Source organism: Pelophylax lessonae (genome assembly GCF_965119305.1).
Source record: "Pelophylax lessonae genome assembly, chromosome: 2".
Taxonomy (NCBI): domain Eukaryota; kingdom Metazoa; phylum Chordata; class Amphibia; order Anura; family Ranidae; genus Pelophylax; species Pelophylax lessonae.
The window spans coordinates 465,538,164-465,554,786 of NC_138769.1; the positions used below are offsets into that span (position 1 = coordinate 465,538,164).

At 41.9% G+C, this 16,623-nt stretch overlaps 1 protein-coding gene across 1 annotated transcript in view; it reads right to left on the reverse strand.

The window, feature by feature from the left end:
• Nucleotides 1-12,116: 12,116 nt before the first annotated feature.
• The window catches only part of TMCO3 (transmembrane and coiled-coil domains 3), a 145,395-nt gene continuing 140,888 nt past the window's right edge, over nucleotides 12,117-16,623 (reverse strand). The window contains exons 12-13 of the mRNA XM_082246275.1: nucleotides 15,192-15,341; nucleotides 12,117-12,541 (exon numbers count right to left, since the gene is read on the reverse strand). Of these exons, the coding sequence (XP_082102401.1) occupies nucleotides 12,428-12,541; nucleotides 15,192-15,341 (264 nt within the window). The 3' untranslated portion in view covers nucleotides 12,117-12,427. The remainder of the gene's footprint in view (nucleotides 12,542-15,191; nucleotides 15,342-16,623) is intronic.

Consider the following 16,623-nt stretch of genomic DNA (forward strand, 5'->3'; position numbering starts at 1 on the left):
GGGATGTTAGCATTTGCCAGTGACTTTTGTAAGTCTAGCTGACACTCCAGGATTCTTCTTCACCTCATTGAGCAGTCTGCGCTGTGCTCTTGCAGTCATCTTTACAGGACGGCCACTCCTAGGGAGAGTAGCAGCAATGCTGAACTTTCTCCACCTATAGACAATTTGTCTTACCGTGGAGTGATGAACAGCAAGGCTTTTGGAGATACTTTTATAACCCTTTCCAGCTTTATGCAATTCAACAATTCTTAATCGTAGGTCTTCTGAGAGCTCTTTTGTGCGAGGCATCATTCACATCAGGCAATGCTTCTTGTGAAAAGCAAACCCAGAACTGGTGTTTTTTATAGGGCAGGGCAGCTGTAACCAACACCTCCAATCTGATCTCATTGATTGGACTCCACTTGGCTGACATCTCACTCCAATTAGCTCTTGGAGATGTCATTAGTCTAGGGGTTCACATACTTTTTCCACCTGCACTGTGAATGTTTAGATGGTGTGTTCAATAAAAACATGGCAACATTTCATTCTTTGTGTGTTCTTAGTTTAAGCAGACTGTGATTGTCTATTGTTGTGAATTAGATCATGAGTCACACGACTGAGAAGCCGCTCGGCTGTCATTACAAGGCATCTTCCCCCTCCCACCGCCTTCCGCGGCTCGCTCGGGTCTCCCGTCCCACCGGGAGAGTCCCGGGCATCCTACCTGCATGGCCGCTGAAGAGAAGACTGGATCAAACCCGGAAGTGATCTCATGACAAAAAAAAGGGATGTCAGCAATAAAAAAAACGATATCGGTCGATCACTAGTACAAACTCCCCCCTTGTGCCTCAAGTTGTAACAGTAAATTGGCTTGTCTTTGAGTGGATGATGGCAGACTGAGGGGTAGGAAGCAAAGAGGGATAAGAGATGAAAATTCCATTTCGTACCTTTTTGAAATTACAAATTGGACACAGAGGTCCGAGATGTCTCAGATCCAGACTGGAAAATGCCAAAAGATGTTCCCCCACTCTGAGGAGTAGGGGCGCTTTTCATTGTGCAGAGGGCTTCTGAGAAGACTAGTTGGAATTAGTGGCTAGGGCTTGCAATTAAAGGAAATGCTGAGCCTTGGTTTTTTAAAGATGATGCCTGCGTAGAGTTTAAGGGTCCCTTTTACTGAGCAGAAGCAGCGGGAATAGAAGACTTAGGCTTTTTCCAATGGGTTGGAGCACCTTTCCCCCTGTGTCTTCCTTCCTGAATTCAGCAAGAGATTCCCCAAACAGGAATTCACCCTCAACAGGCAAGTGTAATAGGTACCTTTTACAAGCAAGTTTAGTAGACCAAGCTTTTAACAAAATCTTGCACATTTACACAGTGGAGGACATTCTAGAGACTTGGCGAATTACATTCTCTATAACAGCCACAAAGCACAATAAGGATGAGGACATCAACTATAACGGTTCTAAGAAAATGGGGTGAGACCCATTAGTCTAGCAAACACATATGGCAGCAATTGCCAGCTGCAGGGCTGGATCATCATGGACTAAAGGGGCAAAACTCCTATCAACAGAATCCTCAGTAAAGGGAACATCAGCACCAGAATCTTAAGGTGTTTACTGATGACTGAAATGATTTACTACCAGAAAAGCCATTGTTTTTTGTAAACTCATTTCCCTTCGGATACATTTCATTAAAAAGCTTAAAAGCAGTAAATATCCTGTTTGGATTAGGCCAACATGCATATAATACACATTAAATTTGTGCATGGATAAGAAAAGTATTTGCTAATTTTGACAGTCTCTTAATGGCCACAAGGGCTATTTTGTGCTGTGGAAACCTTTCCGGCAAAAGACTATTTCACACCACATCGATCGGGGAGTTTACAGTGGAGAGCAACTGGTAAGAAACCATAGTTTGTTTTGCATATACAGTAATACTTGTTTTGCAAAATGCTTTGTAGAATCTGCTTCAATATCTTAATCCACTTTGCTTTCCTCCATTTCACCCCTGAAACAGGTTAAGTTCATGGACAAAGTTATGGGGGAGAGAGGCAATGTAATCTTTTTTAACCTCAGGAAACCAAAGGTTCAAAGAATGACAGTTTTCAGAGGAATTCCGACATAGAAGCAGAGAAATCTGCTTCTGTCATAGAGGCAGCACTAAAGTGATAATAAATACACGCTGTTTAATTTACATTATCCCTTCTCTTTCTGTATATTGATGTTGGCACTGTAATTTTTTTAATAAAAAAAAAAAAAAAACACAATCTACCTTTTTCCACCAATCGATAGACAGCTGTCACATGACCCAGCTCTTTCTGAGCCTGTCTACAGGGAAAAAGTGCCAGGAGGAGCTACTATTTCTCTGTTGCTGGTCCCATGATCAAAAAAAAAAAAAAAACCTGGGATACAGAGTAAAAATAATTAAAATATATAAACGGTTTTAAATCGTCATACAAATATATATTTGGATTCTAATCTTTCTTATTTTTTGGCAATAACATGGTGTGGGTGGATTTCTGTCAGTCAGAGTCTGTGTCACACCCCTCTAGCCTGTGTCTTAGAATAACAGGGAGGTGAAGCCTTCATCAAGATGTATTATTCTACCCCATTGTGTTTACCTGGTTAGTGGGCATTGAGGAGGGAGAGTGGGCGGTCAATTACCACTGTGTATACACCCACATGTGTGACTCTATAGTTACATGGGCTGCTCAGATGTGATATGAAGGAAATATTTAGGGTAGAAATACACTGAAAACAGAGCATGTGCTCAGGGAACAGCAGGATCAACTAGGTTTTTAAGCAAAAATACACAAAAGGAATCCAACAGTGACAGCATTTACTGATAGTTTTTAATGATGTGAGTTTAATGACATTTTAAGTGCACCTGTAAGGGGAACAGTTATCATCCTGAGCAGTGTTTTCTGTTTCCTGTGGATAACTGGCACAGCCCTTTTTTTCCAGGTCTTTTGTCTCACTTCCTTTGTGCCTGTGATTCACCATTGCTAATTTCGAGGATCCCCTGTGGCGGTACTCATAAGATGTGGAGGAATGAGGTTATGCATTCCCAGAGTATATGTGTCGATATAACCCAGGTACTGAATAGTGTTCCTTGGCTGTGTCTCTGTAGCAGGAGGCAAGACAGGAGGTGTGCACAATCACTGTGGGTATAAATGCTTCAGCCAGGAGGGGTGTTGCAACTATGTCACCATTCCAAGACAAAGCATAGGTGGGTAAATACTTAGGTATCAGAAACAAGCAGTGAATAGTGAATCACTCCCCTTACCTCTGCCGCCAATTGTGTGGCAAGCGCTGCAGGCTGTATATTGCTAGAACAGTACAAATTAAAAGGAAACCCTGTCTTACCTGGTCCATGTCGCTGTGCCCGTTAAGAGTCACCTCCTGACCCAATGAGCATACCTTCAAAGTGGTCTTCAAGGTCTGGGAACCGTAAACATGGGCCACAGCCCAGGACCTGTATAGCAACCTGCACTCATTGCAGCAACATGCCAAGGTGAGCACCTAATGCAAGATCCAGTGCCTGAAGCAAACACTGCAGGCTGGCCCCACTACAGTGGTGACTGAGTATGGTTCCCAATGTAAACGCTAAGAGTTACCATTCTGGAAACTGCTAAATAGCCCAGAGCAATAAACAGTCAAATCTTGATAGAAGAGCCTGAAGAAAAAAAGGAATGCTTTAAAGAGGAAAAAACTTCTACATAGGAGAAAAGGTATATCACCTAAGGACACCTAAGGACACTAGCAAACACTGGAGTCTCAAAAAGTGTGTGAGGTTTAAGGAGCATGCACTGGAGTAGCCCTAGCAAAGTTCTTCTTCACCTCAAGGTAGCCTGCATATAACCCATAGTCTATGATAATAGTCCTATACTGTACAATTAAGATACTTTACTCACTGTAAAATCCTTTTAATGGAGGTGGCTCCTGTTGGTGACCAAAACCCTCCAAACTGTTGAACAACTCATACATAGCAGTACAAACAAAAAAAAAGACTACGTATTTACCCAGCAGCAAGCTGGGTGAGCACTGTGCCCTCCAATGAACACAGAGAGTTCAGAATAAATATTTTTTTATTTTTAATTTATTGATGTGCACTTCTGATTTAGATAATTACCTACTGGGTAGTCCCAATACTGTGCGACAACAGGGTGGGCAAAATTTAAATGGAAAACCTACCAACCAGCAAGAAAACAATATAGACCAATCAAACTGCCATCTGCACAATTTCACATCCAAAATTGGCATTAGCTGATGCTGCCACATTTACCTTGTAAAAGTTTGTGAATGTTATGAACTGACAAGTAAGTGGCCACCTTACAAACCTGAGTAATTCAAGTGGTTGTAAAGGCAGAAAGTTTTTTACCTAACTGCATTTTATGCTGTTAGGTAAAATATATTCTGAATGCAGCCGCTCCCCCCCAAATACATACCTGAGCCCTAACTTGATCCAGTGAGCTTGCTCACTCCTCACTGGCTCAGATAAAGCAGCAGAAACCACTGGCTCCTATTGCTGCCAATCAGAGCCAGTGAGAAAGGAGGTAGGGGCAGGGCTGTGCCACGCCCTGCTCTGTCTTATGGACACGCAGAGCAGGGTTCAGGAGTAAGCACACACAAGTGACCCCATAGCAAGCAGCTTGCTATGGGGGGCACACGGAGGAAAGGAGAAGCCAGTGGGAGACTTGGCAAGTGGAGGATCGGGGTTGCTCTGTGCAAAACCATTTCCATTTTAAGTTTAGCAAGTTTATTACATTCGTTTTAAAAAAAAAAACAGCCTTTAATATCACTTTATTGCTTGATGATGGAAATCCAGGATGCACTTACTGCTCTCATCTAATGTGCTAAAAGACTTCCTGGCTAGCAGCATGGGAAAGCAAAGCCACCAAAATTAAAAGGACTTTGTCAGGTGACTTACCTTGGTCTTCCTGTGCAGAAACAGAAGAGACTTGCTCAACTATGACAGGGTCTCATGCTGCAACGTTCTGGTGTGGTTTTGTGCATAAGGAATCCCTTCAAAAGCCTGCTAAACTCAAAATAATCAAACCTTGCATGCAGTTGTGAATGGATGACCACCTGTGGAATGCAGTGGGCAACCTGAAGTTTTAGCTTTCGTTTCTCCAATAGGAGGATCATCTTGGTCTGGTTTGTATCCAACCCCAAGTGTTCCAATACAAGTGAAATAAACAGCAAGCACTTTGAGCTTTAAAATCCACTCAAAGCCCTCCAGAGTCTGAATAGCGAACAGGCTGTACTTTAGATCAGAGTAAGACTCCACATTCAATGGAAGGTTGTCCCGGTACCCCCTCTTCCATGGAGCCTTGAGCCAGCTGCATCCCTGGTTCGGTCAATCCAGAGGCAGTGTGCAGCCATACATGTGGGTCATGAAATCAGTGGTAAGTAAGCTGTAGGACCTTGCCTTTCTTCACCACCTGCTGGCATTTTCCACTGCACCAAGGGTGGAAGCCTTAAGCAAGATGCTTCTATGCCACAGCCCCCACTGTGCTAGGCTAAGCTAGGTGAGCTTTTGGTTACACTGCCTAATACAAAATACCATGAAAACAGCTCCCTCCATCTAATATTTTGACTGCAGTGTGCCAAAAGAGCCAGTGCCCCACAAATTCCTTAAGTGCCAGCACCCTATGCAGACAAATTAGTCACACCTCCAACCACAGCGCTAACCCTCCTTAGACAGAGCCCTAGATCCTTTATAATCCTGTACATTTCCATCCTTCAAAACAAAGAAAGCAGGGGAGGCTCAAGATATAAAAGGGTAAGCAAGTGGAGTAAAGGGACCACTACTACCAAGGGTGGAAGCCTTAAGCAAGATGCTTCTATGCCACAGCCCCCACTGTGCTAGGCTACGCTAGGTGAGCTTTTGGTTACACTGCCTAATACAAAATAACCTGAAAACAGCAGTTTTTGGCTCCCTCCATCTAATATTTTGACTGCAGTGTGCCAAAAGAGCCAGTGCCCCACAAATTCCTTAAGTGCCAGCACCCTATGCAGACAAATTAGTCACACATCCAACCACAGCGCTAACCCTCCTTAGACAGAGCCCTAGATCCTTTATAATCCTGTACATTTCCATCCTTCAAAATAAAGAAAGCAGGGGAGGCTCAAGATATAAAAGGGTAAGTAAGTAGAGTAAAGGGACCACTACTAAAGGGCACACTGGGACAGACCACTTGGTTGTCTGGTCATAGGTTCTCCTCCTAGGTACAGGACCCTTACAAATAGCCCACAAGCAAATTGGGCAGTCGCAGACTAACCTGCATGTGGTAACAAACTGCATGCACTTGATGGATGAAAATAAGGAAACTACCAGGATCTATATTATCCAGCCTGTCACAAGCAAGCAACTAGCTTAAAGTAGGAGCAAAGACAGCAGGATTTCCAGAAGAAAGGTCCCATGTTCTAAATTCCTTAGACTAGGCTAATAACAGAGTGGTTTCACAGTGTGGATGAGTTTTTGGCTAACAGCAATGGCTGCCCTCTGGGCTGAGGTTATCATTTTTTTTGTACTTAGCATCCCATGCAAGTGGCACTATAAACAGTAGATGATAATCTACAACAGAATCTATGTCCTCTAATAAACAAAATAAAAATGTAGCATTTTTTTTGTCATGAAACTGTTACACTTGGCACATACCGAACAATAATCATCATAAACCCAACTATCCCACTTTGATGCATTATTCTGGCAGGAGCATGTAGTGGGGATGATTCTGAGCAGTAGGCTCTGGAAGGCACACTTTTTTTTATAATGGTCAAGGTTGGGGCTACCCTTTATTGGCTAACTCAAGTTTTTAAAGAGACTGTCCTTTCATAACACATTTATATGCAAATGTAGAACATACAGACAGATGTGCACTTGCAATGGCTGCAAATCTCCATATGACAGAAGATAAAATGATATATAAAAATACATTTTAAAAAAACTAGCGCACTGTGTACATGAAAAAGGCAAACTTTTTTTTTTTTTAATTACACAAAACACAATGTTAGAATTATTAAATATAGACTTTATTTTACCCTTTTATGATATCATCTTTTATTTGACTCTCATTGGCTCATTGAAGCAATTTTGCATTTTCACCTTTCAACCCAATTTTACCATATAAATACAAAACACCAGATGCCAGTGTTAAACAGTAATAGACAGTACATTTATAGCAAAACAAAGAGGATAATGTCCAACCAGTAAACAAATAGAATGTGCAGTTCTTTTTTAAGAAAATATCTTTGACCTTGGTACTGTTTATTTTAATTTATTACAGGCTAATAGATTATTTGGAGAGAGATTTATGTGTGTCCCCACATTGAAAACAGTTTCCTCCAAGTTTTGCAGTAGCTGGTGACCCGGCCAGTAAAACACTTTCTGCATTAGGTTGTCTCCACTCCTGATGGAGGAGAAATAGTAACAGCGTTGGACAGCAGCATTATCAATCTGGAGAGATGTTAGTGTTTGATGCACTAGCAGATTAAAATGGACTTGACTAAAGTGGTTCTAATGCCAGAAGTTTTTTTAACCTTAAACGCTTGCCAAACGTACAACTTACATATACGGTGGCCAGGTGGCTCTGCTGCGCAGGATCATGTACCTAGTGCATGATCCTGCACTTCCGGGTCTTGGGCGCACATGCACGCTGCCCGCAACCCGCTCTGGCTGTGATTATACACAGTGGGAGCTGATCTGCAGGTACGACGGACTCAATGTCCACCGGCACCCGCCGATCGTTAGGCAGAAAACCAGAATGGCGATCTGCCTATGTAAACAGGGCAGATTGCTGTTCTGTAGGAACAGGGCAGATTGCCATTCTGTCCTTACCCTATGAAAAGCACCTCCCACACAGTACACAAACATTGGCTAGGCACACAGGTAGTCTTTTGACCGCTCATGATGTTAACCCCTTCCCAGTCAGTGTCATTAGTACAGTGATCATGCATATTTTTAGCACTGATCACTGTATTATTGTCATTGGTCCCCCAAAAAAAGTGTCAGTGAATGTCCGAATTGTCTGCCACAATATCACAGTCCCGCTATAGGTGCCTAATCACCGCCATGATTAGTTAAAAAAAAATAAAATAAAAAAATTAAAAATTCCTTAAATATATCCCATAGCTTATAGTGGCTATAACTGCTGGGCAAACCAATCAATATACTTATTGGGATTTTTTATTTATTTTTTTTACCAAAAATATGTAGCAGAATACATATTGGCCTAAACTGATGAAGAAATTCTTTTATATGTTTTATATTTTTTTATTGGGTATGTTTTAAAGCAGAAAATGAATCATTATTTTTTTTTTTTTCAAAATGGTTAGTCGTTTTTTGTTTATATTGCAAAAAAAAAACAAAAAAAAAAAAAACCGCAGAGGTGATCAAATACCACCAAAAGAAAGCTTTATCTGTGGTGTAAAAAGGACATACTTTTTAATTGGGTACAGCGTCGCACGACCGCACAATTGTCAGTTAGAATAACGCAGTGCCGTATCTCAAAAAATGACCTGGTCATGAAGGGGGGTAAATCTACTGGAAGTCATGTGGTAAATGCCTTCTCTGCATTAGGGTAAAAAACCTTCTGCATGGACATCCCCCCTTCTGCATGGACATCCCCGCCCCCCCCCAGCCCGATCCAGCTTTGTGCACAAGAGCTCTCTGGGCTCTCTTTCCCCCCCATTGGCTCATACTGCTGACAATCACAGCAAATAAGGGAGTGGAGAGGTGCAGAGCCCTGCTTTGTGTGTCAATGGACACACAGAGCGGGCCTCGGGACCGAGCATGCACAGGTGCCCTAAAAGCAAAGCAGCATGCTATAAGGGGCACTCAGCAGGGAGGGGTTGGGGGGAAGGAGCCAGGAATGCTGACGGGGGAACCTAAGAAGAGGAGGATCAGGGCTGCTCTTTGCAAAACCACTGAACAGAGCAGGAAAGTATGACATGTTTGCTATTTAATTAATATAAATTAATTGAAAAAAATTGAGACTTTTATACCACTTTAAAGCCAAACTCCCAATAACATGTTTTAAGTAGTTACAGCAACAGTTTTATTTTTTATTTTGGGATAATGGTTTTACATGAACAAATAAAGCTGCCCATTGTAAGCACCCCTGTCAGTGTTTAAGTGGAAATAAATGCTCTCAATCAACATTGGTCATTTTTATTCTTTATGCTGCTAGCCTTAATAGATAGATAGTACGGTATATTATATTTACAACTTTTGAGCTATTTTTGTTTCTTTTACATTTATTCATTTGCCTTCTGGTTTCTGGCCTAGGCAAAACTATGTCATACATCCCAGGAGTCTTCATGGGCATTTTTTCTTTCATTTGAACAAGGGGATTTCTTAGTGAAGCACATCCGGCTGCCTGCATGCTTGAGATAAGAGAAGATGGATTCCATAAAGTAAATGCTACATAAATCATTTCTCCTCATTCAAGATGGCCGTGGCTTAAAATGCCGGGGGGGGGGGGGGGGGGGTTTAAGGGTCTTTTCAAAAAAATAAAGCATGGAGACATGTACGTATGGGTGAATTTGCTTTGAATATTAAGAAGTAAATAAATAGCATTGTCAGTTTGTGGTACTTAGATAAAGTTTAGGTTTCAATTGAAATGGCTTGTCTAAACCTTCTAACTGCCACTTTTGCTGCACAAGCTTGATCTGGTATATAAAGCTGAGAAATTACAGACTTACTGGCCGGATCACCAGGTGAAAATAAAGCTGCAATATCATATTTTTTTCACGGGTTTAATACCACTTTAGATTTTAAAATAAAACTATGTTAGAAAAAGAATCTATCCCCAACAGAGCACAGTATATTATTAAAACCACAAAGGTTGTACTGATATACAGGGCTCCATTGGGGAGCTCTTCCTTTATGTAGTGTCTTGCTGATAACATGGTTATCGGGACAGGAAAAAAGGGAAAATTATCCCAAAGAAACACATTGGTTTAGGTCCGGTTCACACTGATGCGATGCGGGAAGGCTGCGAACTCGCAGCCTGTTCCCGCATCGCACACGCACCCCCGGCAGTTCACACTGCCATCTGCGATACGCTGGGGGTGTCAATGTAATGTTAACGACACCCCCAGTTTGATCGCATATCGCAGTGCGATCGTGCAGTTCGCACAGGATCGGATCGCACAAGTGTGAACCGCTGTGCGATCCGATCCTGATGCGGCTGCAAAAATGCCTCCTGTGCGTGTTTGCTGCGGGTGCGATGCGAATTTAGCCATACAATTTGTATGGCTAAACTCGCACCGCACAGCCGATCGCATGTAATGTCGGAGCAGTGCGCTCCGACATTACATGCGAACCCCGCACACGCACAAGTGTGAACCGGGGCTGAAACACAAAAGAGGTTGTAAACAAAAGCTACACTATGTATCAGCTAAAAAAAAAAAAAAATTACCGTATTTATCGGCGTATAACATGCACTTTTTCCTCCTGAAAATGGAGGAAAAAGCAACAGTATGTGTTATACGCCGAGAGGTAGAAGGGGGCGGGCCGGGCCGAGGAGAAGGAAGGACGAGCCGTCATCCGAAGTCCCGTCTCCTATGCCGAGACGTGCGACGTCTATCATAGACGCCAGGACTTCCGATTACAGCGATAGCTCGTCCTCTCTTCTCCTCGGCCCGGCCCGCCCTTTTACCTCTAAGCGCTGCTTTCTGGCCTTTTTTTAAAATTGATTTGGATAGTGTCACTGGCGCTGGTGAGGCTGCATTTAAGGACACTGTGCTGGCGAGGCTGCATTTATGGGCACTGGGCTGGCGAGGCTGCATTTATGGGCACTGCGCTGGTGAGGCTGCATTTTTGGGCACTGTGCTGGTGAGGCTGCATTGATGGACACTGCACTGGTGAGGCTGCATTGATGGACACTGCGCTGGTGAGGCTGCATTCATGGGCACTGCGCTGATGAGGCTGCATTCATGGGCACTGCGCTGATGAGGCTGCATTCATGGGCACTAGTGAGACTGCAATTGAAAAAAAAAAAATGTTCTGAGTTCAAAGCTGTTTATTTTAAATTTCAGCTGTTTTCCTGAAATTTCTCTCCTAAAATGTAGGTGCCTGCTATACGCCGATAAATACGGTAATCCACAAAAACTGTTATTTATCGGTCAGTAATATTTCAAACCGGATTATTAAAGACAAGCAGAGGTATAAAAAAAAAAAAAAAAGATGTACAGCTAACCCCCCCCCTCCCAACAAACTTTCTAATCCTATTCATTTTTTTGTTTGTGTTCTCATTTAACAAGTTTCAAAAACTACTGTTGGTCTTAGTGTTCTGATAGCTAATAAATAGCAGCAGTCAATAGAACTTTAGTGTCCTCCAAGGAGGTACCATTCTGTTATTTCCTTTGGTCTGTATAAACTGGAATGGTTGAAAGGTTTTCCCAGTAGAAAAACTTCAATTCTTATTTGTACTATACTAATACAGTGTCTGCAACTTTATCCTGTGCAGACAATAAAAAACGATAAAGGATATTTTCAACATGCTAGGCTGCTTCATTATTCTGAGACTTCTACACATTTTCTTAACTGTCAGTGTTTCAATAAATTCAAAATCATTATCAATATTATTTTTTGCATCAAATGAGAAATTTTAGTTTTCAAATGAAAACTTGTGTGTAGCTTGAATAACAGTCATTACTATAGAATACCAGCAGTAAAACTGGTAAGGGTTTGTGCAACAAGCAAGACATCTACATAAAAATAAAATGCTTTTTGTTGTGTGCAGGGATATCTAGACTTTTATGGGCACAGTAATGTAAACATTTGCAGTAAAGCCAACCTTAGCAATTTCATCAGATACAGGCTGACATCATCCCCTACTATTAATGTTTAATAAAACAAAAAAAAAAGTAATTTCAACAATATAAGGCAAAAACATATATAAACTTCCTTCATATAAAAGATTTCAACACAGTAGAGTCAGCAAAATTATACTGTATAGGTTATTGCAGAGAACGTGGTGCTTGGTCAGCCCCAAAAGAAGACACTGTGCCTCAATGATGTCCAGTACGATAGAAAGTCTTAGAAATAACAATGAAATATTAATTCCAAATACATAATCCACAACCTTCCCTAAAAGTTTCTCCATTTCCCATTATTCATTTACCGGCCCCTTGATCCAGCAGGCCAGCATGGTAGTGCAATTAAAAAATACTTTAAAGACTGTGTTTAACGGAAATGAATTAAAATAAGATTTATATTAAAAAGGCACATAGAGGAAAAAAATTTCAAGGTTATCTCCAGGAAGTCACTGTACCAGTAATGTAAGCTGAACTATGGGCAAATCTGAAATGGTGATTTCCAGAAAAAACCAAAAGCATACATTTGTTGAATATATGATTCTCAAAGAAAAATATGATCTATGATATACTGCGGACTTATGCCACACTCTGTTGTACCAGTGGGCAGAATTGACTAATCAATAGCTTTAAGTGCTTAGCCGTTTGTCTGGTCTTGGTACACATTTGGTGATTGCTATTCTCCACAGGACTGGTGCCAGCAGAAGACTTAATGTTGTCACACTCAAGATAAGGAGGTAAACCTAAAAATCAAAATACATATATTTTAATAAGTGTCATATAAAAACATACCTACATGCAGACTATTTCCAGCCTTTTCTCAAAGACACAACACCAACTGACTAAAGCCTAGTACACACTAGCAGGGCTCAACGAAAAAAAAAAAAACCTGACCGCTCAGGAGACGCTGCACTAACTATCCAACATTAGTACAACTATCTCCCCTGCTGTTCTATTGTGTTCTGACAGGTGAACAGCCCCTCCACCCACCAGAATACTTTGGTCAGCGCTCTCAGCCACTGGCCTTTTTCGGTTAAGCCCCTTCGATAGAAGCTGGATGAACAGCCAGCTTTTGTTGGACTAACTGCAGTGCACATGGCAAAATTTTCATCACGGATCATTTGAGGTTACTTTTTTTACAGTATCAGTTTATTTTTTCTTGTATGCGCAAAACGTAATCATATTTATTAACCTACATGTCATGCAGATAGGGTTTATGTCCACTTGAAGGCCCCTTTCACACTAGCGGACCGTTCAGATCCGCCCGTCAGTTTTTCAGGCAGATCTGAACGGATGCCCCATGCATCTCTATGGGGCATCGGATGTCAGCGGAGACATGTCCGCTAACATCCGATCCGGTCCGTCAAATCTGGACGGATCGGATGAGATAGACAGGCGGTCCCGTTCTCATCCGATTCCCCCATAGAGAACAGCGGGGACCTGACAGTTCTGTCTCCGCACACAGCGTGGAGACAGAACTGTCATCCGCCTGCTCAGCGGGGGGTCGGCGGATCAATCCCCCGCTGAGAAAAATTGAGTCGATGGACCCCCATGTGTGAAAGAGGCCTAAAGCAGGTCACACACTAAACAGTGGTCAGAGGTTTGGCTCATTAGTTACTCAAAGAATGAATCACTGGTTATCTTCCATTGTCTGCTATCACCCCTACACATAGGGCCTATTGATTGATCCCGCTGAAAATACCTCATGTTTTAAAGGGCCAAAAGTTTGATATCTTTACGCTGCTCTTGCTTTACACCCTCACTTTTTTAGTCTCTTCAAATTCTCCTATAGTTTTATTTCATACTGATGTGAAACAGTTTATTTTCTGCAAACAAAAATGGAACATTAACATTTACCAATGTCAAAGAAATGAAAGACAGTTACAGCTGTGTTTTAAACCATATAGGAAAGCGTGTAGGCCAGGTCTAGGCGCTTACATGAAACCTTCTTTGAGCAAAATAACACTAGACAGGTGTTTTTGGGTGAGCAAAACAGCTGCTACAGATGGCCAAAAGGTGCTATATATTGACACCTACATCCTTGGAATGTAACTAGAATTTTAAGGCTATCAGTTAACACCCAATGAGTTTTCACAAGCAATAGGGGGTCAGCTGTAGCCAAATGATTTCACACCATCAAGTGCCTAAAGACTGAAAAACTGGAAAGGATAACACTAATGCCATTCACATCATATTACAGTGAGGTGACACAGTATTTGTAGAATAGAAATTATATATTTAACATCCACACATGGACCGGGGCATGCTGGGTCGGTGACGTTGCAATGGGGCAGTGCCACCAGGTGACGTTGCTGGGTGGCCCTGCCCCTTAGCCATTTATGAAATATCATGCAGGCAGACTGTGGGAGCCTGCAGCGCGAGCGGAGGTTTTTTTTGTCTTTTTTTCTGGTCGGTGGTGGCGTCGGGCGTCATGATTGACAATGGATCTACAGCGTGGGGGGACATTGTTTTTTTAATAAAGGAATTGTCAAAAAAAACTTTTTTTTTATTTCTTTTTGTACACTTTTTTGGATGAATAAGTAGGGGTACAATCTAACCCATACTCATTCACATGGGGGGGGCGCTAAAGGGGGCTTCCAGATTCCGATAAGCCCCCCACAACCAGGGCTTTGGGGGAAGAGGCCTTTTTCCCCATCAAGGGGTCTGGTATAGATTTGGGGGGGGGGGGCCCTACAACGTTTTTTTTTTCATTTTTGTCCAAAAGGGCCTGGTATGGATTGGGGAGGGGGGAACCCCACGCCCTTTTTTTTTTCCACAATTTTTATTGCCAGCAATGTTTTTTTTTTACATTCAGCTGTCAAAGCTGATTGAGCTGATGAGTTATCCGTTGTTAAGGATGTGGCGCTGGCTTCCCGGCCTGCACCTCAACAACAAGCTAATGTTAAAGACACCAGTGGCCATGGGCTGAACCACCACTTTTGAAATTCACAGTGAAAACTGAGGGGAAATTCACACTGGACATGTGTGAACCTAGCCTAAATGTAAAAAATTAGACTAATCATTTTACATAACGCAGCAACATCCACATATGTAGGGCACCCAACATTAGAGGTGATCCATTCTTCCAAATCACACGGGCACTGACTAATATTCCAGCGTTTCTCTTACCCCTCAGTTTATCTCCTTCATTCAGCTAATGTGACCCCAGTGCTGACGAAGAGGGTAAAACAAAGATGCTGTACAGGCACCTGACTACGTCCTCATCAACTAATGACATCATTGGTTTTTATGAAAAAATAACATCAGTCTCTTGTATGAGGCTGCTACATGTTAAACTGTAACTGAACAGTAGACAACTGCATGTACCTAGATGTTATGGCTCATGTGTGCAGTAACACGATTCAAATATCCTAACTAAGCTTTAGCACTTACCTCGCGAGAAATTATCCCAGACCTGCGGGCTCTGCTGCCTAAAACAAAAGAAAATTCGCTAACTTGGGCCAGACCAGAAGATACAATCCACTTGATATACTGGCTGCTCTTTGGCAGGATCAAAGACAGGACTAGGACAGCTAAAACAAACTGTTGAGACACAAACATAAATAAAACATTATATACAATATATTTAATTTAATAACTGCATAGTGCATACAAAAAAAAAAAACAAAAAACGAATGCCTCGTTTCCACTGAGCGGACAGTTCGTTTTGGTTGGGTACAGTACGCAATTTTTGCCGTTTCCATGGTCAAAAGTTGTGAATGGTACCCTAATTCAGAACCGTAAAACTTTTTTGGGACCCTTTCGTTCGGGTACCAAGCACATTAGTACTATACCAACAGGGTGGAGCTACACTGTTGAGATACTGTTTTTGCTGAGGTACTGTTGGTGGTGGAAACGCAAGCCTGATCAAGGTGTACCATTTCCGAACCGCACTGAATTGTACCGAACCGAACTGTACCCAAACCGAACCGTACCACTCAGTGGAAATGAGCCATAACAGAACATTGGGGGAAAAACAAAAGAAAAAAGAGTGATTTATGTATTTAGGTTCTACTTTACATCAAACAAGGAAAATACAATTTTTGGGACACTGGAAAACAGAAAGGTTGTATGCAAACCCCCAAATAACCCCTCTTCTACCCAACATGCCTTTGTCTTGTAAGAGCAATACACAGGGCCAGCAAAAAAAAAAAAAAAAAGTAAGAGTGGGACCTGTGTCGCTCAATAGACTCGAACAAAAAGATTTTCCGATAAGTACAAAAATCTTTGGAATAGGAATTCAGAAACTGTCAGGATGTCCAAAAGCAGTCCAATAAGGGATGTGCAACAGCCACTGATAGACCCAAGGTATTGGGAAATGTTGGGGACAAAAAGGTACCTGAGAGACCAATACCAAAATATATAGAGGAAAACCTTAGCAAGACAGGGGCACTGCCACGACCAAGGGAACAGTCCAGAGGATGAATCTGGTGCTTTATACCAGGACACACATACCACTGCCAAGGGGAGTGTCCATGAGGTTGTGGGAACCCACAAGCAATCCACCAAAACAGGTGGAGCAACATAATCTGAAAAAAAAAAAAGGATCTAGACAAATATAAGGGTGTGGTCAACATTAAAAAGAAAAAAAAAACCCCCTACTGGAACAAGTTCCAGAACCAAAAAATCCATAAGGAACATTTGAATACTCAAAAACAGATCCAAAAATAAAAACCAGCCAGTCTATATGAAAAGGCCTTGACCTCAAAATCCTAACCCTTCTCATTCAGAGAAAGCATTTTCCATAAAAAAAGAACAGGTTGCCAACTCAGACAACCAAACTTGCCACAATGGAGGATTTTTACTAAAACTTGTGCACACAGAA